At 40.4% G+C, this 23,852-nt stretch overlaps 1 protein-coding gene across 8 annotated transcripts; it reads left to right on the forward strand.

Moving 5' to 3' along the window:
- Window positions 1-4: 4 nt before the first annotated feature.
- shisa8b (shisa family member 8b) lies at window positions 5-22,871 on the forward strand. 8 transcript variants are annotated; one of them, XR_521878.3, is made up of 8 exons: window positions 5-51; window positions 3,214-3,278; window positions 6,751-7,330; window positions 7,703-9,199; window positions 16,183-16,307; window positions 18,914-19,027; window positions 20,226-21,472; window positions 21,586-22,871. XR_521878.3 is itself a non-coding variant. In XM_025057916.1 (8 exons), exons 4-8 carry the CDS (start codon window positions 8,285-8,287, stop codon window positions 20,771-20,773), a joined length of 1,530 nt encoding a protein of 509 aa, XP_024913684.1. In that variant the 5' UTR covers window positions 5-51; window positions 3,214-3,278; window positions 6,751-7,330; window positions 7,703-8,284; the 3' UTR covers window positions 20,774-22,871. The 8 variants fall into 8 exon arrangements, 7 of the variants coding, with proteins under 7 accessions (XP_024913684.1, XP_024913685.1, XP_024913681.1 ...); XM_025057916.1 differs by having other exon boundaries at window positions 7,703-8,334; window positions 8,507-9,199; window positions 20,226-22,871; XM_025057917.1 differs by having other exon boundaries at window positions 7,703-8,246; window positions 8,507-9,199; window positions 20,226-22,871.
- The last annotated feature ends 981 nt before the right edge of the window (window positions 22,872-23,852 follow it).

Consider the following 23,852-nt stretch of genomic DNA (forward strand, 5'->3'; position numbering starts at 1 on the left):
GAAATGGTTCTATTGCCTGGACTGTTGGAGACAAGACTAAAAGAAACAGAGGTATGTGTCCCGAACACAACAGATACTGTAGATGTTGCAAAGACATGTAATGATTTTTCTAACATTAATACCCATGAATACCCCAAAACATATTAACTGTGTTGAAACGTGGAACAATTTTCACTTACTTGGTGAAGTAAAAAGTTAATTATTAATCAAACCTAGATTATTTGTGATGAGAAATCATCATACGATTGCAGACCCACCAGCAGGTGTCGCTACACACTGTATGTTGCGATGGCAGTAGACATAAAGGTTTTTAAAAATATAAAAACAGACCACACCTAAAAAAGAAGACAATTTCCCCATCGTGGATTCAAACCCAGGACTTCTCTGTAATGTTGCAGCTAACCACTGATCCACCATGCTGCCTAAAATGAATGTTAATCCATGATAGTAATATTAAACTCATCCATAACAATTTAAAAAACTGGTACAAATTCACTTTACAAAAAAGATGGCTGACCTTCTTCTTTATCCATAAGCTGCTCTGTGATTGGACAATGACAGCGTTGACACCTCGACCTTTTACAGCTACAGGTTGATAAAAACTCTCTGTGTTAAGCAGAAATCAATGTCTTCACTTCAAAATGGATTTTATGTCTGTTGGAACAAAGGTTTTTCATCCTCTAATGACATCCAAGAATAAAGTTGTTAATGTTTCCACGTGGACAGAGTTAAATCTACAACATGGCCTACTGTCTGTTGTTTGGACCATAACCTGTAATCTGTAGGCTATCATAGTTCTCAATGTGGTCAACAACCATACGGAAGAAAATGCAGAAGAAGAACAAGATGAAGATCCTCCTCCTCCAATGTGATATGTGATCCTAACGTCCAACTGTATGATGATTAGATGAGTCATGATACCAGATGTTGATGAATGTCAGAGCCCAGTCAGGACATTGCTGTAGATCTCTGACCAAACGTCTACCAAACTATATCAAGAACTAAACGTATTTGACTTATATACCATGAATTTAAAAAAGAATAGCACCTAAATTTAGCCTCCTGTAAGTGACATGAGTGGAGACAGTTGCAGAGCGCTCAAACACAAAGACTGCTGGGAAATGAGATTCATTCCAATCCTCTCCTGAGTTGATGAGGCTAATGGACGAGGCAGCGTCACCACTGATCTGTATCTACTGAGGAGATTCAGGGGGGGAGGCCCTTCAAATTACTAATCAAAGAGGGCCACTGAAGACTGACAGCTATTCTCACAGGGTGTATGGCTACTCTGTGTGGGTGTGGGTGTGTGTGCCTGCACAACTGTAATGGACCCAAATGAAGCTAGATATTTGCATCTCCTTTGATTTGGTAAAGGTCAGTGCTGACAGTGAGGTCCAGAGGGGACGGACTACACACACACACACACACACACACTCACAGCCTAATTGGAAACAATACTCTTGCACGTCTTTGCCTTTCATTGTGTCTAAATCATCCAAACGCAGATATATTATTTCCTCTTCCTGTAACCTTTGTACTTTCCAGTTTTCACATAGTACACCATCTCTTAAAGGGACAGTCCAGTTTTTTTGGTCTGAAGTTGTAAGAGGTATTACAAGAGCAGCAGTTGACGTATTTAATTCGTCGTCCAGAAGCCACGTTTTGACAGCGTCCTCTTCTACACCAGCGTCCAGAGAAAACATTAGCATTTTTAAGCTTAGAGAAACACAGAACCTGCTAGCGTGCTGCTAGATTGTTTGATTCGTTTATGTTTGTATTCGTATATTTGAAACACTTGTGTCACAAACAAACAAATAGTTGAGTGTTTTTGGAAGTTTTTCACTCTCCCACTGGTTCCCTCTCACTCAGGTTTATTATGGCTGAGCGAAGTTAATGATTTTCCTGTGTGTCTGGCTGTTGGTCGGGGGTGTAGTGGGTGGTATGGTCCTGTGTTTTCACTCCAACCCTCTGGGCTCTGCTGCCCTCTTTGCCTTTGCTTTTCTAATTGGCAACCAAAGAGTCAGAGGAACACAACTAATCACTCACCTAACAGACTCTAATAACATTCAGGGCCAGGAGGGGAAAACCAGAGTCTCTTTTGACCAGAAATTATTCTGGACCAACTGAACTGATACTGAAGTGCACGACGAACCCAGTAAAGCTGAAAGAAATTATAGGTTGTCTTTCTTTTGACATGTGGATTTTATTCGTCAAGTATGACAGTTTAGCTATAAATTGAAAAAACACACATATGTATACTGTAGTCAAAAATTAAAATGGCAAAAACATATTCATAAATAAAGTTACTTATTAGACCAGAAAAAAGGTACACATTTACCCTAAAATAAAGCAGTAGCTCATTGTTAGTGAAATGATAGCAACAACGTTGGATAACATTGTCAAAATAATTGTTATAATTTTCCAGCACTGCTGCTCACATGCTCTACAGTAACAGAATGCTGTTTACACTCAGCCACAACAATCAATGTGTGCATTGTTTTTTCACGTTGCGTGCAGACCTTGTGCTTGTTTGGCTCAGTGTTAAACAGACTCTGTTGAAGTGGTGAGGTGACAGACAGACTGTACTGTATGAGCCAGATACAGATCAATATGGAGCTGAGTGACCTTTGACTTAAAGGTCATTTTGGACTAATGACTGTCTATTGTCATGAAATAGGGTTGAAGAGAAAAAAAGATAGTTTACTGTAAATTAATTCATGAAGCAAAAGACTAAAATGTTAATCATGTTTGGCTAATAACAATTAAGAAAAAAGGGAAGAAATAGGACATAATAAATAAAAAGGTGATTAAAAGTTAGGACAGATTCAGACAAGGGAATGTTTTTTGTTAAATTTTGATAAAGCTAGCCATAATGTACCAAAGATATAGTAAAAAGTTAGCTTAAATGTGACAATAAGTATAATTTAATGATAGCTTACTGCTTACTGTTTTTTACTTCAGTGTAATTTTCTGCATACTTTAGAAATATTAGAGAATATATAAAATAATATTACATCAGAAATAGATCACATTAAAAATACATTATACTTGTTTGGCTATGGATTGAATGCATAAGAATGTCAGGAAAATATATAATCACACAATAAAATGATAGAGACATATTTTTTATCATTGTTATTAATGTTGTCATTTTCCATTTATTTTTATCAATAGTTAATTTCCAGACTAATTAAACTTTTCTGTCTTTTTCAGTGGAGTCACTGCAGTGAGAAATCAACATTCGTTTACTATAATATATTGAAAGAGGTTCTAAGCAGGTAACAAAATGAAGGCACACACACACACACTGAAAACCCCTCCCACCCACTACCTCCAAAGGTGATTTTAATTTGTAATTACCCTTTCTAGCTCCCTGGAGTTTTACCTCCTTATATTAGAATCTGGTCCAATGTGATCAGGACAAAAGACCCATACACACACAGACACACGCGCAGGGTCTTATTAATGCAGATAAAGACTTGCCTGCATTAACATATGTAATTGGTATTCATTAAAGGCCTTTGCAGGAGTAAAACCATAATCAAACAGAGTCAGTAAGAATACTAGGAATCATACAGTCAGAATACTAACATGGAGATTGACTGGACACTGAACACATACTGTTTTTGAAAATTCTCAATGCACAGAGAGATTCACTCTAAGTCCAAAGGTTCTGTGGTCAATGTGAGTGCAGAAGAACAGCAAGGACAATGGTAAATGTAGTCTTTATTGAGTTTACTTTCATTTTCATTTGTTATTGCTGCCATTCGATTAACTGCACAATCAGTGGATGTAATGCCCACTGAAGTCACGACAGCTCTGTGTGAGTGATGCATTAGTCCACACAGAAATGTATGTAAAGCCTCTCCTAATGTGGTTGCATGACATTATGCTCTATAAGCACTGATCAATGGGCTGATGTTTGCAATCAATCAGCTTCCTGTTGGTCAGTCAGTATGCGGTCAGTCTGTTTGTCCCACAGGAGCTGAACTTATAATCGTCTGACCCTTCTTCACAACCTCTGCCACCCATCCCTGCACTAACACAGCTGTGTGTGTCTGATGGTGTGCGTTTACTTTAGGTTATATGATGCATGGAAGAGTAAATACAGGGGAAAGGAAAAGGTAAAAAAAAAAACAGAAACACAAAAAGTCCTATTTCCTCACTTTAAATGAAACCACTGTAGAAACATCAGCTGAACATGTTCAGTCAGAGGCTGTTTGAACGTGTTGAATTAGCATGAAATGGAAACAGCTTGTGTTTTTTAATTTGGTTGTGGTGGAGCCACAGTGCAGCAGTTCCGCAGTGTGTGTGTGTAAAAATAGATCTTTTATGGAAAGTTCATCTTCAAAGACACATTAAACTGAAGTTGATTGGCCCTACCAGATCAATTATTGGTGCAGGAAGCTGACTAATGTTTCTGAGTAACCTCTGATCTTTATGCTCCGTTCACACACTCACACACACATTATTACCGACCTGTGAACCTTAACACGACTCTAAGACAGAACTAAGACAGCCACACATTTCAGTGTGTTTTAGTAGTTTTGCTGAATCCAGGTCTCAATCTTGAAACCCACAACAGGCCGTTGTGAGCAACATCAGAACCAGTTCTGGTTCATGTTAAGTAAGTAAGTTGGTTTTAATTTTGTGACCCACACCCTGGGTCTTTCCTCAACCATTTGTAATATGGGCCCCATTGGGTTACAACGGGAACTAAAAGTAACAGGATGAGTTCATCCTTAGAGTTTAAAAGTTGAAAGTTTATCCAAACATCCCACTCCCCTTCCACCTCTCTTTTATTTCCCATGATGCCCTGATCAGATCATCATCAAAGCCTCTCCTGGATCAACTCATTAGGGATCTTCTCTCTGATCACAGCACAGCACGGCTTTTTAGTGTCAAGGGAAGTTCTCGCCTTGTCTCATGCACACACACGTGCACGTGAAACCATTTACCACGGTAACAAATACAAGAGAAAATAGTGTTTCAGGAACACTGTCTAGAACATACAGTACAGTACCGACTGAAGTTGACACACAAGAACGCTGACAAAAATACTGAAGGAAACTGATTTTGAACTGTGTTTTGGTTAAATCTGTGACTGACTTTGAGACTTTTGCAGTACTGTACCTGATCAGGTGTTTCTTCTTCTTTCCTAGCTGTGGCCATTTTAGCCATCTCATGACCATTAAGCTACTTCAATGCTAACCTTTGGATGTTTTTTCTTTTTTTTTTTTTTTTATCAATTTTGTGCTCAACTTTCAAATGTTTGACTATTTTATTATTTATTATTCACATCTTTAAATTACAGTTCAATTCAACTCATCATGGTTCTCATGTGGTTCACTGACCTTTAATACAGCTGACTGTGATCAATACCTTATGTAACCAACAGCTGTGGTTCTGGTGCTGCATGTTAACACACACATTTATACACACACACTTACACACACACACACGCACACCACAAAGGGTCTGATCAGCATACAAGTGTGAAGATTCGTAAGATTTAAAAATGGATTTGATGAAATAAATCATAATTTAACAAAAGGACGGATGGATGGACGATTGATGGATTCATGGATGAAGAGAGGGTCAGAGAAATGGACGTGTGAGTCTGTGGTGTTTATTCTTCTCATTCTGCAACCCATCTTTGTCTTCATCATCTTTAACTTGTCTCCTACTTTTCATCTCCCCTACAAAATCACTCGCACTCTGACTCTTTTCATTTCTCCTCTCCCCCCTTGTTTTTCTTCTTTTTCTATATTTCACCCCCTCCCTCTGCAATTGCCCTACATTCACTATGTTCTTTTCATTTTCTTCATCACTCTTCCTTCGTTCTCTCTCTCCCTCTCTTTCTCCACATCCAGCTCACCAATACAGAGAAAATGACAGGGAAGTTGAGGAAGCCTTTTCCGGAGTTTTCTCCGGAATGATGGAGATATAAAGGAGGGCGGTTTTGGGAAGAGGCGATTAGAAGCGGAAAAAAAAAACAGAAACACAAAAAGCCCAATGTCAGTCTGGCTTATAATTCCATTAAACTCAGTTCATGTGGCCCTTTACTGTGAGGAAATTCTTATAATTGGTGTCTCAGGAGTGGCATCTCTCTCTCCATGCTAGTGTGAGTCTGTGTGTGTGTGTGTGTCCTGGTTTTTTGCAATGTCTACAGCAGCTCAACTTGGGATTCAAACAAAAGTAGAGGCAAAGCTGAAGTTGGACCTCACTGACTCCTGAACGTTTTTGATGCAAATAGAACACACACATATGTACACACACACACACACCGATGTACAGTACACATGCACACTTCCACGACACAGAAAATTTGCAAACAAGTGTGCTGTCTATGCCCAAGGCACCAGGAGAGGGAGGGGAAGAGATGTAGGCAGACGGGAGAAGAAAGGATGAAGAAGTGGGAGATGAGGGGCTCAGGGACGGAGTGTTTGGAGAGGGGCTGAAGCTGGTGCATGAATGTATGAGTGTGTGCACAGTTCTGTGTTTGTGTGTGATTGAGAGGCGAAGAAAATCAGGAGACAGACAAGGATGGAGGAGTTAAGTAAGATGAGCAGGAGTGACCACAGCAGATGCTGACTGTCCTTTGTCCAACCAATCACACACACACACACACACACACATGCACAACTAAAAGCCAAGAAAATGATTTATTGCATGGATTTTGTCCATATTTCAGTCTTCTCTCTCTCTCTCCCTCTCCTGCTCTTTCTTTCTTGCCTTTTTCTCTTCTAGGTTTTTGTTCTTGTGGGGGATGATGGGAGATGCAGCTGGATACTCACATATTCACATGTGAACACACTTTTTCTGTGTATCTGGCACTGAGGAGGTAAACAGAGAAGGAGGAGGAGGAAATCACATTTGGCTTCTGAACTCTTGCAGCGCTCCCTCTGCCCCTTCTCTCCTCCCCCTCTCTCTTTCTCTCTCTCTCTCTCTCTCACAAACACACACACACACCACAGAACACACAGGACTCCTGACGGTCCTGGACCACTCTCTGGACTCACGTATGTGTCCGACACCGAAAGAGCAGAGCTTCTAGGACGAGAAGGAGACAGAAAGAAGAGAAAGGAGGAGGAGACAGGAGGAGTTAAGAGGAGCGTTTTTCACATTTTTTTCTATTTGTCTTTGACTTCCCAGGATCACAGCTGATGATGGAGAACACATGACAAAGGAAGGAAAGACACAGAGAGAAAGTCCAAAATGCTCCAGAGTAAAGTTTGTGGACATTTTTAAACGGGTGTTTTTTGGCCCTGTGGTGACCTTTGGAGAAGTAACAGTGACAAGGATCAACAAAGTCTGGAAGAAGTGAGGGGTGAGTTCAGTGATTTAACAATGATTTTGTCTCCAAATAAGAAGAACACATTTTTTTTTTTTTTTTAAAGAAATTCAGTAACTTCCCAGCATCTGCCTCTATACTCATTCACTGGAGTCACTGAAGGAGTTTTCACTAATATTTTTTGGAACTAAATACACTTATTTATTTAACTCATTACATATATCCTGACTGTGGAGTCAGTCTGTGATCGTGGCCGACCTGTTTAATACCTCCTCTGCCCTGTTTTCCATCATTGATCCCATAAGTACGGGAGCTCAATGGATACATCATCTGTTTAAACCTCAGGCTCTCATCACATCCCGGTGTGTGTGTGTGTGTGTGTGTGTGTGAATCTGTTCACTGTTTCAGTTAAAGTAAACCCAACCTCAACAGGTAACTTACAAATAATTATATCATATAAAATGTCATGTTTACTGACAATACTACTAATACATATCATGTGATCTAATAGTACACGTATCTTTTTTCATACACATATTACATTCATATCTTTATAATATACCTGTGTGTTGTGTTCATTAGAAACAGTTTTTTTTCCACAGGGAACTTATGTTGTCATCACTGTAAAAACACATTATAATACCTGGTTATCATTATTAGATTTATTTCTCTAATGCAGCTCATGTGACTCATTCATGACACTTTTTTACCAACATGTTTTATACACGTATTACCTTGTATAGAAAATCCTGTTAGTAAGAGTTCATATATTCTCTAATAAAGTCTTATGGTTTTGTTTAATGTCTGTCATTAATTAATTAATTTGTCTTCACCTCTGCACCCAGTCTTTAGGACGAACTAGATTTGAAAACCTGTGACTGACCTGTAGGTGGTAGAGCTTCCTCTAAAAGTGACCAGGATGGACTGAATAATAAATCGACAAATAAGAGGAGTAGGTATTCAGGAGATAACTTTAGAGACACAGTTGAGATGGTGAATACATTTGACAACATGTTGAGGACGGAGCTGCCAGGCAGAAGGTGAGGAGATAGGGCCTAGGGAAGATTGACGTAGTAAAGGAGGACATTAAGGTGGTTGGTGTAGTAGAGCTGCCTCCTAATTTAGGTATAAATACTGACCCTAACCTTCGATGTCCTCTGCTCTAATTCAGTTTTCATCTGTCTCCAAACTCTTCTCCTTCCTGTTTGTAAGGCTGCAGAACCTTGGTTTAAAGGTCTTCTCCATCATCATGGCATCCAACAAACCTACATCCTACCACTTTCTCCTCCACTTCTTCTTCTTTCCCTTCCTCGTAACGCAGCCCACCCTCACCCAGGACCACGCAGTCACCACTGTGAGTACGACTAAAACTGAAGCCTTCATCGCCCCCACCACTTTGGCCAACCAGTCCAGCTCTGCCTACATGGAGACGACCCAGAACACTCCTCCAGAGACGGGGTTGTCCACTCCAGCAAGTGGAGGAGATGCTGATGATGAGGACGGTCCTCCGGTGGGTGGAACACGCTGCCAGGGCTACTATGACGTGATGGGTCAGTGGGACCCGCCGTTCAACTGCAACGCTGGTGTCTTCCTGTACTGCTGCGGCACCTGCTTCTACCGCTTCTGCTGCCAGTTCCGTCAGCAGCGGCTGGACCAGACCATCTGCTCCAACTACGACACGCCCATTTGGGCCAATACTGGCAAACCTGTGGCCACCATCACCGAGGGCCATGAGGACCAGGATCGGGACCGAACACACCTCATCGTCTACATCATCTGTGGAGTGGTGGCCATCATGGTGCTGGTGGGCATCTTCACCAAACTGGGCCTGGAGAAGAGCCGTGGAGGCAGTGGAGCACCAGGAGGGGGAGCTGTGGGAGTGGGACATGCTGACCTCAATTCCAGGTGAGGAACTTTCTGTAGCTGTAGTAGTTAATGTGATTTAGAAAATAGTCTCACATAGTAGAAAAAAATAGAGTAGGGTAGAGTAGGATCAAAGTTTGTTGCTGTGTGTGTGATGTATACATTTGGTAGCATTTGATGCATGTGTGTGTGTGTCTGTTAGTATTTACATGCATGTTTTTCCAGTTGCTTGATGGAATGTTGTAAAGTTGCAAATTCTGACCAAAAATACAGTCATATTGAGCAGACGCCTGTAGTGCAGAGCTGTAGGACAACTAACCTGTGTTTACATGCCTGCATGTGTGTGTGTGTGTGTTTGCACTGCTGATCCTTCTCCGGTAACACAACTCTAATTCTGACCACATCATTCCTGTCTTGTTCAGTTTGCTCTGATCCATTTCATTGACATTTAATCGTCATTCTATGTTAAACTATTTCCTGCTGTCCTTTTTAATTGGACTTGAATCGTCCAATGACTGCACAACAACAGAAACAATGACACAAACATGAACCTATGCCTTTTTTTATTTTGCTTGTATTATTTTATTCTGTTTCTAATTTTGTTTTTCATTTTTCTTTATTCCACTGCTGCTTCTTTGTTTTCCATTGTTTTCTTTGTCACTATATATCTTCATTTCATTCTTTTTTATTTTATTTTATTTTGTTTTGGTTTTTTTTATTATTTTGATTTCTCTTTCTTGTCTGTCTTCTGCTTTGCTTGTAAGCATGACTTATATTTGAAATAAAAAGAAAAAATAACAAATTGACCCAACTATTTTTGCTGCCATATTAATTTTGTTCAGTCACCAGAGGAAGTAATATAAAATGATTAAACTTTAAGAGTTAAATCACCTTTTTACACATTTTATACACATTTCTACTGATGTTTCCAATGATCTGGCTCCTATTGGACAACCTGGCTCTAAATTCAAATGTCACTCTCTTGTTCTGCTTTATTGTCTATTTTTATCAAGACCAGATCCTAAAATGTAGCCATAAATGAAATGTTCTCTAAAACTAAGAGGTACTGACAGATGATCAAACCACAGCTCTCATACTAGTGGACATGTTTCTCTGCATGAATCTTTTTGTGGTGGTGCAACCTTTTTTCTCTCTATAACCATCTCTGTGGGTGTGTTAGGCAACATTTGGGATGTTCCCTTCTTCCTTTTTAAATGTTTTTTTTGCTGCTTCGTCTTTGCTCCTGTCATTAACCATTACTAATGACTCTTGTCCTTTTTCATCCACCACAGCCTTTCCCTCCTGCTCTCTCCCTCTGTGCTTTCGTTTTTGTCATTTCATTCTCCCAATTCAGACACACACACACACTCCTAGACTTTGACATTTCTCTCTTGCAGCAGCCATCTTACTGCCTCTCCATTAACATGAGCTGCAAAAACCCTCATTTCTGAGGATATCACACGTGAAATAGAAACCCTCACCCTTCCACCGTGGATCCTCCGTTTCCTCCAGATTACTCCTCCTCCTCTTTGAGATTTAGGAAATCTCACAGCTTTACCGTTTCCAGACTCCTCTGCCTGAGCAATCATTTACTTACTAGCCTGCTGACACAAATCCCTGCTCCTTAAGTGTGTGTGTAAGGAAGAGCTGGTGCAGAGTGCTTCATCAGGTGATTTACAAGATCCTGCTTTGGAGTTAGAGGATGTTGTAGTGGCAGAGTTTAAAAAGAAAGTTTTGCAATTCACATTGACACTGACACTGACGCACACACAAACACACACACACACACATTCTTCTTTCAACACCCAGGTTGTGCGTGTTTGCAGGCAACACTAACCCTCTGCTAACAAACTGAAACAGAGAGCGCTGCCTCAGGTCACACTTGTCACGTCTGATGAGATGCCCTCAGCTGGAGAGGGACTGGACTTACACACAGAGAGAGTAAACACACCAGTGACCTTAACACACACCAGTACACACATACACTCACACTCACACACACACACACACACACACACACACATACTGACAGTTGAAGTGAAGTGAGGTTTATAGTTCAGTTAACAAGTAGAATGATAGCACTGGAATTAAGGTTGTGTGAGTACGGTTCAGTGAACAGTTCCGATAGCCAGGGGGCAGCACTAGGTCCACCTAACGTGAGGAGAACTATTTATCCTGAAGAAATAAAATAATATAATGAATCCATTATAATCCGTTTTTTAGCAATTAAAAGCAGAATTAGCATACCAACCTTTAAGTAGTTTAGGTATATGATATTTTCAATTGTTGACCGTTAGTTGTAATGTTAAGTTTAATTTAACAAGCCATTTCCCAAGCTTACAAGAAATTGTGTTTTGTTCAACCTTTAGCAAATCCCAGGAAAATTCTTTCTGTTTAAACTCTAAAACATTTTACTTTCGTCTTCACCTTTGAAGATAAAACTGTAAGGTGACTCAAAATTCTAGAGTTTTTCAAACACCAACAATACAACATTGAAATACCAACACTGTATGATGTCAAACATTTCTTTCTGGGAAAACCAGGTTTACACTCAGCCTACAGTTCATACAGATAGCTGTGTGTATTTGTGAACACGTGTGTTACTGTGTGTGTGTGTGTGTGTGTGTGTGTGTGTGTGTCCGTGCTGTTTAGCTCTGATGTTATGTAATGAAGGGTGCTGTCATTTAGAGGCTTTGACTGCTGTGTCCTGATTTAATGTAGACTGATGGAAGAGCTCGATACTGTGGGCAAACATATGGGCTGTCACTGCACGCAACACATGGGTTCACACACACACACACACACACAGACTCAAATACCAAGGCCTTGGTGGTCACTGTTGGCTGAGTCTCCCCCTTTAGTTGTACCACAACCTGTATAACACAGACTACAGGTGTGGACTACAGGAAGGCCATACACAAACACACCATGTGCCTTTAACATAAAGGCACATTTGTGATATTTTTGAAGAATAAAGTCTGACGTTGTCTAGGTTTTTTTCTCTCTCACGTCAGGGCCCATCGAGGGATACAGTTTAAAACCTGGTTCATCACAGGGCAGCTAACGTGCTAATGATCTCCCAGAAGACTAAAAGTTAGTCATGAATCGGTGAACGTTCTTCAAAAGTAGTTATGTGGTAGCCAAATAATACTAAAGTCATAGACCATTCTTCAATAGTGGACCTTTGTTGTCTGTTTGCCCCAAAGTACCAAAATGCAAGCCTAAGATGAAGCGTAACATACTGTAGCTCCAGTGAGCTACAGTATGGCTAATCACTGAAATATTTTTTAAAAGCCTGCACTTCCTCTAAGGGTCAGCCATCCTTCATTTTTTGATACACTCTCCTCCTGTCTTTAAGGAAAGGTGAGACATAAACACTTCAACAAAGTTCTCTTCTCCTTAGCTTTACTTTCCCTGCCCTTTGACAACCCCCTGGACCGAGCTGTCAGTGTCCATCGCTATATGCGTTTCACTGCTATTTGCCTTAGTTACTCCTGGACTGAAAGGACACGGGAGGCGACGGCTTTGCTGTGTCAGATGTGCCAGGGTTGGTCCTGCGGCGGCTGCAGGCTGTCAGGAGATGCTGCTGAAATGTGGGTCAGAACCAACAGACTCAAGAGTCTGAGCTGTTTGTGTCTTTGTAGAACAGATGTCCTTCCTTGGATGTGACCTTAAAGTGACATTTCAAGTTTTACCACTTAAATACATAGACCCACAATACAAAAAAAAAAATTAATATTATGCATAACAACATAACAGCGAAGAGTAAACAGTGTGTGTGTCACTGTATTTATTGCACTGCTGTCCTATAAGGTCATTTTTAAAAACATGTTTTAGTCCATGAATGGTTTAAATGATCTCATTATATTTATTTTAGGCTGTGATCAACAGCACCCTCTGTTTGTATAGCACTAGAGTTGAGCAAACGTTCAAGCTGTTCTTTATTGTGAGGCCACAATTATCCACATTGCTGAGGATCCCTGACAGAAACAACAAATATTGGATCAATTAAAAAAGCAAACAAAGAGAAAAACAACTCCCTGCAGTGAAAAACAAACTGCATTAGCATCTGTTCATATGGACATTAGGACATTTTTCTGCGTCAAGAAAAATGAGTGACAGCAAGAGTGGGTTTTTTCTGTATGTGAGAAAGAAGGGAGTTATGAGCGACTGACAAGAGATCAGTGACAACACAGGGAGTTTTAAGAGGATGATGGTTCCTTTAAGTTTGGTCTTTATAGATGAATCAGACGGAGACGGCTGTCTGGAGATGGAGACGTGGGTTTGATTAGGAGGAAAAAAGGGTGAGAGCGCTGTTTGGATGGTAAATAAGATAGTATGGATGTTTTTGAAAACATTTTGTCGTCCTCGAGAGAAGGACAGTCTGTCGGTCTGTTAGTATGAGCTCATTGTCACAGCTCCTGTTTTAACTTTTGCACAATTTATAGTGCGATATAATGTGTGTGGGTTTTTTTTCAAATGTTGAATTTGACAAAATGTAAAAAATAGAACTGAAGGTTTTGGTCTGAGAGGTGACCTAAGGTCAGGTTTGGGAAAAACAAGCATCCACTGTGCATTAGCTGGATCAACAAATTCCAGGTCGATGCCTGATGAGAACAAAAGTTATCGTTAACATATATTCAGTGTATGTATTCAGTCCATTTTACATTAAAAGAATCAATGCAATGACAGAGATGAAGGAAAAATGAAAGTGTGTGTTCCAATGAGACAGATCTGGGTCAGGAATCGATTGTTAGAGGACATTAACAAAGTCCCATTTCACTGTGGAGGGAGAATGTCGTGACAGAACGTGGAGGAACTGATGATCTCACTGTTATACAACACTTGACTACACTAGTCCAGGGGTCCTCAATCCCAGGTCCACTGACTAGGACTGCTCCGTTGGTGATTTGGTACCAGGCCGCAGGAAAGAAATTAGAAATGAGTTTATTAACTTGAACAGAATCAGGCTATTTTTCATAATATTAGGTCTTTCAGATGCCAATACTGACAAAATGAATTTTAATGGTTTTCTGAAATGGTCTCGAACAGTTTGTGTTCAAGCCTAAATGTTAGGGTTCAAGGTTTACAAGATTAGAAGACAAATACTTTGTTTTCTTGCTTTTAATTTTACCCACTATGGAAGTTTTATCTTTTTCCCGTGAGTCGACACCACCCAGCTACACAATCATTTCCACCATTTTAACAGCATCAGCTGAAAGTCCTGTGAAGCTCAGCCAAACACGGTGTAGCCCAGAGACAGGTGCAGTTCTTGTTGCAGATTAAAGTCCAATCAGCAGGTTGTTTAAGACGGGGAGTGGAGAGATGAGAGTGTGACGGCCCGAGGCTCAGAGAGGGAACGAGACGGGGAGGATGAGAAGGGTTTAGGGCTACTTTAGGTGAGGAAGGAAGAATCAGTCAGATAAAACCTTTAAACTAGAAAAGAGAAAGACATTTTTATATTCATAGACCGATAAAAAAAGATGTTGTTGTTCTGTTCAAATAATTCAAATTGTACAAAGACTCAGACTCAGACCTTCAGAAAGAAAGGAAATAAAATTATATAAAAACATATCTGCACAACACTTTATTTCATCCTGGGACTTTTTGAATGTCCTGGACTTTTAGACTGGTTGACGTTTTTTAATGCTGCAGAACTGTACACAAATTGGTTTCTTCATCATCATCATCATCATCATCTATGTCTGTGTCATATTACTGTCATCACATCATCTTCATTTGTATTCTATTCTATTCTATTTCTGTCATCATCATCACATATTTGTCACAGTGGGTCTCCATGTTGGCAGGTTGACTGATCAAGTGTGTGTGTGTGTGTGTGTGTGTGTGTCCAGAGAGGATAAATACAAGAGCTTCATTAGCAGTAGAGGGGACTTGAGTGTTTGAATTATTGATCAAGGCAGTGAACAACATCAACTGTGTAAATTCAGCAAATGATCGGGGGGGGGGTGTTTATTCAAAGAGATGAGCACGTAGGTGTGTGTGTGTGTGTGAGGGTGGGTAAGTCTTTTACTGCTATAGTAGAGGTCAGTTTCAGTCAGTCAGCTGATAAATAAACAATATGAATGAAATGGTCTCTGTGTGAAGACATACAGAAATGTGTGTTTGTCTGTGTGTGTGTGTCTGTGTGTGTGTGTGTGTGTGTGTGCAGTGTCATTTCTTGTATCCACACACACTAGTTGCTAATTCCCCAACATGACCATATTGAAAGAAATCTTGTCCATATGTTGAGGAGCTGTGAAGCCTGGAGTAACATACAGATGAGTGGAATTAACAGCCTTGAGCAGCACACACACACACACACACACACACACACACACACACACACACACAGACAACATCACTGTTTATTATAGCTCTTTCAATCCATGCTAGTGTGAAAAGTACATGAATGGCATGTTCTTCACCCAGAATGCAACTCTAGCCCAGTCACTGCTTTCTTAACATTTTAAACAATGCCTACTATTTTTTAATGATGTGACTTTTAAAATGACAGCTCCCAAATTTGATGTTTTTTACAGTAATATAGTCAGACATAAACACACACACTCTCCTCTGAGATGAGAGAATGTACTGTAAATGAACTATCTACAGTATGTGTGTGTGTGTGTGTGTGTGTGTGTGTGTGTGTGTGTGGCCCCAGCTGTTAAGTGGAAGACTTTCAGGGGACTGACACAGATGGTGTTTGTCAAAGACTGTGTTAGGATGTGTTTGAAAAACTGACGTTATCTGTGTTTTTATTTCTAATATCCAGGATGAGATACATCTGTTCTGTTGTAGACGTCGGAGCAGAACACACTTTACCTTGTTCTTAACTGAAGACTAAAACTAAAAAGGATACTAAAAGATCTAGTCCTCATCTTATTTAGAGGAACATGATTTAATTACAGCCTTAAGTTAAAAAAGATAAAGGATCTTCTGTAACATGCTGCCACTAGGGTGGCGTTATCTTCAACTATCTGGAAGTAATGTAAGAAACCAAGTGTCTCTGTGTGTGTGTCCAGGGCAGTGACAGATCTGCTGAAGCAACAGGGAAATGAGGTGAGCTCAGTGGAACACACCACGGCCAGTCCGCCCACTGGAAGGCGAGCCAATGGCGTCTCAGCCAGGATGATGCGCAGCAGGAGTGGTGAGTTAGAACAACAGATACTTATCCTTCATATGAAGTCTGTTCCTTTTTTAGGTGGTAAACTAGTAAACACAAAAATCGTTTTTACTTTGATATTGAGTGTTGAGTAGTTAATGTATTTTTTCCAATACCTTGGACCTTATTGCCTTGAAAGTGCTTGAAAAGGGCTTGAATTTGTCCCATATCTGGAGCAACTCTTGGCAACTTTATTCTTTATACTTGATATTTGTGGAAATGTGAGTGGACATCCTCATCTGTAAGTGGAACACATGCTTGTTGCACGTGCAGCACACTCACTGAGACACTCTCACACACACACACACATATACATGTAATCCAGCATACACTATGCACTGTAATTAATATGTTAATATAGGCAGGCTGCAGCCCTACAGGCATCATGTGTCGTTTCCTCGACGTCCAAACACACATACACACACCAGTCTGTGTGACACACTCTCAGACTGAGACTTATGAAAGGAAGATTTTTCTGTCTTTTTAATTTCTTTGTTGGCATACATGTGCGTGTGAGTGTTCATATGGATTAGTATGCATTGCTGGTGTGAGCCTGTGTGTGTTGGATATGAGAGACTGCCTGCAGTGACTGTCTCTCACATCAGTCCGATGTAGAATTTTACACTCTGCTAATGATTAGCCTGGACGTGTTGGTTCACGGTGGAGGCTTTAATCTACCTCGGAGCATTGATCACACACACTTGAAAAGAGAAGTAGTTTGTATCCATGGAACTTTGTATCCAAGACTAACACATCAGCAGCAGCAGTAATGGTTTAATTTTATTATTATTATCTCCTCTGGAAAATCTTGCACATACACATTGGTATTTTCCTTTTTCAATCCCATATTTTTATTTTTTTCCCCTCTTTTCTTGAAAGTATTCCCTGCTGCTGCTGCTGCTGCTGTTCCTTTTCCTGCGGCAGCTGCTGCTGCTGCTGCTGATGATAATGCTGCTGCTGCTGCTTCTAATGTTCCTGCTGCTGCTGCTGTTTTTCCTGCTGCTGCTGCTAATGTTCCTGATGATGCTGCTGTTACTGTTACTGCTGCAGCTGCTGCTGCTGCTGCTCACAAAGAGACTTGTGTAAAGTCTTGTGAAGTTGTTGACAGCCTGCTGTGGGATTCTAAACCTCCAGCTGACAGGAACAACCACCGGCTGCTGGGGCATTGACTCCGTCCTACAGTTACTTAGTGTGAACATTTGAAGATTACATTATTAGGTGTTCGATATAAAACACGTGGCTGATTTGATCAATACGACATCTTTGTGCTGGACTCTGGAGATATCACCGAAAAACTCAATCTTTATTGTGACATGCTGCGCTTCACATTTACCCACATTATTCCATGTTTTTCCTGTGGAATGTAAAACTTCATAAATACATAGTTCTAAGACAAAGTTCTGTAAAGCACATCACCATTCTAGAAAAAGCAGAGAATTGTTATGACTGAGTCTGAGCACGATCTTTTTATAAATGCCATTTACACACTGTTTAAGCAAACTCATGTGCTGACATTTGAAGTTCAACATGTCAGTGCTTTAAATAACAAGTCCAACCCAGAATGTCTAAGATCCTCGTCCTCTGTTAACCCACAGAAAGTCACATATAATCAAACTGCTTTATCTGCAAAAAGTGAAAGATTTGTATTTATTAAAAAGATAAGTGTTCCCTTGTCTGAAGCAGGAAGATGACTGGTTTAATATATGTTGACTCAACTAAAGACCAACCTAAGTCTCTTCACGTAAGTAATTCAAACTCAATACAAGTGGGTGTCCTTGGTTGTTTACTGAAGTTTTAAATTCTCTATTTTCTGTTCCACTCTGTCACTGAAGACATTTTTTGACGTGGACACAACCAACTACAGTTGACACCAGGCAACATTTTATAGTCTCTGATGTAGTAGACTCTACTACATCAGAGACTATAAAATGTTGCCTGGTGTCAACTAAGTAGAGTTTGGAAAATCCTGAAAAGCCCCAAAACCTATTTATCAAAGTTGAGAGCAGTCGTAGGTGTGACCCAGTAAGAAAAACAAGTTGGACACATTTTACTTTTCCATCTCCCACTTTTTCTCAATTTCAATTTCAGAGGCACTTTTCTCCTCACACTCTGGCTCTGCCTCACTCCCCTGGGGTCATAACAGAGGAATTACACCCTCTTATAAATTATTGATTGTCTTCTCGGCTCATGTCATGGCGATTATTCTGACAGAAGACATTTGTGGGATGGTCTCTGTCAGAGATCCAGAGAAATACTGTGACAGAGGATGCTTTTGATTCATACCCAGCTGCTGTCATGGACATGGTCTCCGGAAAGAAACTATGGGCGTGGGCTAAAGTATCAGGAATAATTTGATGTCCCAAAATAGTTCCTGTTTGTTAGGACTTCCTGTGACCAGTAAAACTGTAAAATGTATACATTCTCCACCCAATGTCTGACTCAAACTCTAACTTTGTTTTTTATAAAAGTTACAGTGTTGATGCTCAAAACAAGAAGACAGAACTCCTCGTCCATTCTCTCCGTTCATCACATCCATAATTTGGTTATTTTTTTCTCAGCTCTTCTACTTTTTCTCTCACTGTCTCCAACAGAACAGTACCATCTGAACAACTCTCCGTACCGACCATATGGACAAGCTCTTCCTCGACCACACAGCAACCACAACAATGTGGGAATTAATAAATACACCTCTTTAAAAGCTGTGGGTAGGTCTCACACACACACACACACAGACACACACTGACTCCATGACAACCTTTACATTTTACAACCGGAAACTGAAAAGCTCTGGTGATTTTGATTTCCGATCAACAGAAGGAAGTATTTGTTAATTTTGATTCATTTTTTTAAACACTATCTGTAAATTAAATGTGATGACAGCACCAGTGACCTTGTGTTTGTTTGTTTTTTAATAAATGTGACATTCGTGCATTCACACTCACACACACACACAGCACTCAGGGCCAGGTTATTTATAGCCTTCCACTGTCGTGTCCCCATGTCCTGAGGTAGAGCTACCAAAGTGAGTTTGAGTTTTGAATCACTTCAGGCTAAAACTGCATCAACAGTTCTTCTTCCCACTGTTTCCTGACCTCCCATTACAAGTTTCTCAAACACTGGAAAACCAGACAAGGCTGGCAGTTTGGGAGGTGAGGTCTGACCACACACACACGGTGGATGGAGCGTGATTCAGCCATCAGTGCTTCCAGACTGACAGACACGGTGTTGGCACGGTGACGATTCATTTTTGGCTGCGTCTACACCTGACTCACAGACAAGTGACAAGTAGAGACTTAGATTTTAAAGAGAGAAATTAAAGACAATGAGCACAAAGAACTTCTCTTTTTTAACTTTTGTCTTTCAGCTCAGGTCCCACCAATGGTGGAAATGTTTCAGTTAAAATAACACAAAATATTGAGCTAAAGCCAATAAGCTAAAAGGGACTGACATGTTGTCAGTGTAAGGCAATGACTGTACAGTCAGTGCTGTCATACACTTCCCCACTAAGTTACAATTTTAATCCAGAAAAACTTATTTGGGAGCTCACACCAAGAGTAAGAAAAACATTTGTCCATGCAGTGTCTTACAACATTACTTTCCCAAACGTCCAAATAATGATGTCTTGTGAAAAACTGCTACCAATTAACACAAAAACCAAGTGAGTTGATATGTTGGTATTTAACTCCAATGTGATTGGTTAACCAGGAAAATACTCTCAGATTATAATGACTTTTCTTAGTAAGTACGTCCTCAGCTGTGATGGACGTAGTTGAACTTTTGCATTTCCAGTCAGAAAAGGCTTTTTTTCCCCTTTAAAACGATTTTGTGTAATAATAACAATAAATCTATCCCATTAATTTCCTCCCCTTGTAATTATTGTCTCCTGTCATTTTGTCCTGACAGCGGACACTGCGTCTCGCAGCTACTACAAGAGCTTCCCACTCATGGACTTCACTCAGTACCAACCCGTCACGGCTCATGCCTTCCAGCCGGTGCCAATTCAGCCCAAAGAGAGGTCTTACATCCACCAGTCCCTGCCAGCACACCCCAGCCTCAACGCCCCACTGTCCATCTCCATCCCTGCCAGTCATCTGGACCAACCACCCCTCCCCAAGACCAACACCCACCCACTTCTCTCCAGCTCCGCATTCAAGGCCTGGGAGCCTAACGCCCGCCATGTTCAAAGGCAGACTTCTGCACCAGGACACACCAACTCCTCTTCGTCCACTATCCACAGCTCTGCCCGACGACATGGCTACTCCACCAGGAGGCAGGAGAGCATAGAGAACATGCCGGATCTTTTCATTCAGCCCTACAGAGGGGTTCACAGTGGAGCAGGACAGGGACATGGGCAGCAAGTCCACGGACACCATTTATCTCAATCCAGCTATTACCAACAAGCCAGGCAGAAGAGCTTCTCCACCCACAGTACGACGGAGGTGACGGTTTGAGCTTCACCGCTCTGCTGTAGCTTTGCACAAGAAAAGAACAAGTGAGAGTCAGGGAGAGTTGGCAATAAATGAGTTAGAAACAGTGAGACAGGTGGAACAGGTGGAATGAAGTTTTTGAAAAAGGAAGAAAGAATTAGATAAAGTTTGAGAAACAATGTAGACAAACCACAACTCTCACATACAGTATTAGAGGACTCAGGTCGTCATCAGAAAACTGTGTTAGATCTGGATCATGAACAGAAAGGAAAAACAGACGCTCAGGTTCCTGTGTTGTTTCACTCACGTCTCCCACAGCTCTGGTGCTTCATCTCATCTTCTCTCATTTGGTTTTTGTGAGCTGTGGACAGAAAACTTAGCAAAAAGTCAGTCTGGCCCAATGATGGACAAAATCATTATGTCTACCCTGCAGACTGCCAGTAAATATAAACCTTTAGAGGCCCACATCTGTGTCCAGATTCTTGTCCACACACTGGAATTTAGACTGATTCAGCAATTCTCTTGCTGTAAGACGAGAACCTTAAGCGCTCCTCCAGTCTAACTGTTTTAGTACATTTTCATGATTGTAAAGGTGACAAGATGGGGAAGAAAAACATTTCAAATCTGGCCCCAGTGTTTAAACATTTAATGTACTGTAAATGCTTTCAGCTTTCAACCGTTCTGACAGTAAATTATATTGAGGCAACACAGTCTAGATCACAGGTAGGCTCCTTAAAGAATCTAAGAATTTTTTTCTGGTACATTCCATTTTGTCGTTGACCTAAACAGACAGCAGTTTACTACCTCCCTTCTGTCCTCTCTCATCTGTGTTCCAGCGAACGATTTTGTTTTTGGAATTCTGTGCCATCAGGCCATGCACACCGGGATAACATCCCTGGGGTTGCATTGACTTGGCGATGAGGACAACGCCACCATCCTGTCAACTCCCATCAGCCTCTCGTTCCAACCACAGGGACCGTGTAGGCGCCAGAGGCTGGGACTCACAAAAGAAGAGGAAAAAAACAGAAAAGAAAGAAAACTAACGTTCTATTCCTCCAGGGAAGTCAAAGGAAGGAGTCAGTGTGGATCTGGGTCTGGGTCAGAACTTGGAAAGTATGGATGTGTGGATGCTGCTGTGAAATTCCTAGCCCTTAGGCAACACTTCATGGGCATCTCCACCCCCCCAGGGACTAACTGAGAGAAGTGAGGCGTGAACACGGTCTGCACATGTCCAGAAGTGCATGACATTTGTGCAGAAAGAGCGGCAAGGCTTTTATGATGCATTACTTTCTATTTGGTTAAAGTCTTTCTGGAGACAGTTACAGTAATTATAATTTAAACCATGTTTCACTTCTAAAGGCACTCTTCACACAATAGGTTTATTTGTATTGTTAGTTTGAATATATTTTAGGTGAATTCCCAGTCAGTCACATCTGAAATCCCCGTCTTTACCTTATTTATTAACTTGCTGTAAATACTGTTAGCTCATCTGGCAAGATTTAGTATAATCTGTATGTATTTCTGGTTAAATAAGGGCTGTATGTACTATAGATTATGAATAAGGTCATTATTATAATTGCAGTTGATGTCAGGACCAAACAGAATTATTTACTTATGCTGGAGATTTAAGCAACATAAAAAATGAGATTTTAAAGGGAAAGATTTATTCCATTTTGTGTTGTGCAGCAGAGGATCTTAATACTGTCACGGTGGATGTTAGGTTTTGTTCAGATTCAGAAGTAGTGTAGGACAAAGGACAGTCAAAGTCACACCGTGTATTCATTATGTTTTCACACCAAGTACTGTTGGTGAGTTTTACTCTCGTTTGGATTTGAAGCCTCAGTAGCTCGTTGTGTTGCAGTAACTGTTACTAAATTGGCTACGCGAAAGTATCAGTGTTTTTATGTTCCTATATACAGTATGATGTAGCAAAAAATGTACAGTATATTTGCTGTATTTGTACCTGTGCTTCTTCTGACGGCAGAAAGATATTTATACCCATGATGTTCTCCAGTTGTTATTAACAGAGGATTGTTTAATAAATAAAGATGCTTTTGCAGATCAATGAATTTTAACTTGTCTTCTGCTGCTGCCTTCAGGGGTCACCACACTGGATCATCTATTTTCGTCCTAAACTCCTGGCTCGGGGGGACATTTCTGGCCCTTATAATCTCTGCATATAATCTCCCCGGCCCATGACTAGCTGTCATTAATAATGCACCACACTGGATCATCTATTTTCATCCTAAACTCCTGGCTCGGGGGGCCATTTCTGGCCCTTATAATCTCTGCATGCGGCCCATGACTAGCTGTCATTAATAATTACATTTACCCAGTAAGCTAATTGTTATTTATTTTCAGTTTAATGTGTTCCTATTAAACTGATGTAGACCCCTATTCTGTTTCTGGTCCACCAACCATCCACAGTCAATCTTCTCTAGGTTCTGGCAGCTTCATCTCCAACATCTTGTCAAATATTTCAACCCATCTCCACCTTGTCTCTCCCACTTTACCTCTAGATGTTGATCTGATCTATTAATTCCCATTCTGGTCAATGGAAAGCTCAGCAACTTCTGACCTGTGAAACGGAATTGTCATCACAACTACAATGAACCTGCAGTGCCACCTCGTGGCTGACTTACTGCAATCACAAAGGTGTGCACCAACTCAGTAGTTTGTATTTATTTATTAGTTAAAACAAAAAAGTCTTTAATTATGGAAACTATGATCAGTTAGCTAATAAGTACATGAGGTTTTTTTCTTTTTGCTCTATTGAAAATGAAAAAAGTAAATGCAAAAAAAAAATTTGAAGTCAAAAAATATATTTCCAAGTTTATTATATTACTTTCCAACCAAACACATTTGTATTTCCTTATTTAATAAGTGATACACAGGTTATATATGTTTTTATTACAAAGAAATTATTATTTATATTCAACAACTTCTGAATTCTATTACATTTTAGTAAAAACATTATGGTGCAAAAGTTGTTTTTTTTTTGGTTGACAAACTGCACCTTAAAATTTTAAAAGAAAAGGCAGATGTGAGGAAAGACTCACAGGCTACTGAGATAAAATATATATATAATAATGAGGCAGGTCAA

The sequence above is a fragment of the Cynoglossus semilaevis genome, chromosome 8 (genome assembly GCF_000523025.1).
Source record: "Cynoglossus semilaevis isolate Cse_v1.0 chromosome 8, Cse_v1.0, whole genome shotgun sequence".
NCBI classification, from domain to species: Eukaryota; Metazoa; Chordata; class Actinopteri; order Pleuronectiformes; family Cynoglossidae; genus Cynoglossus; species Cynoglossus semilaevis.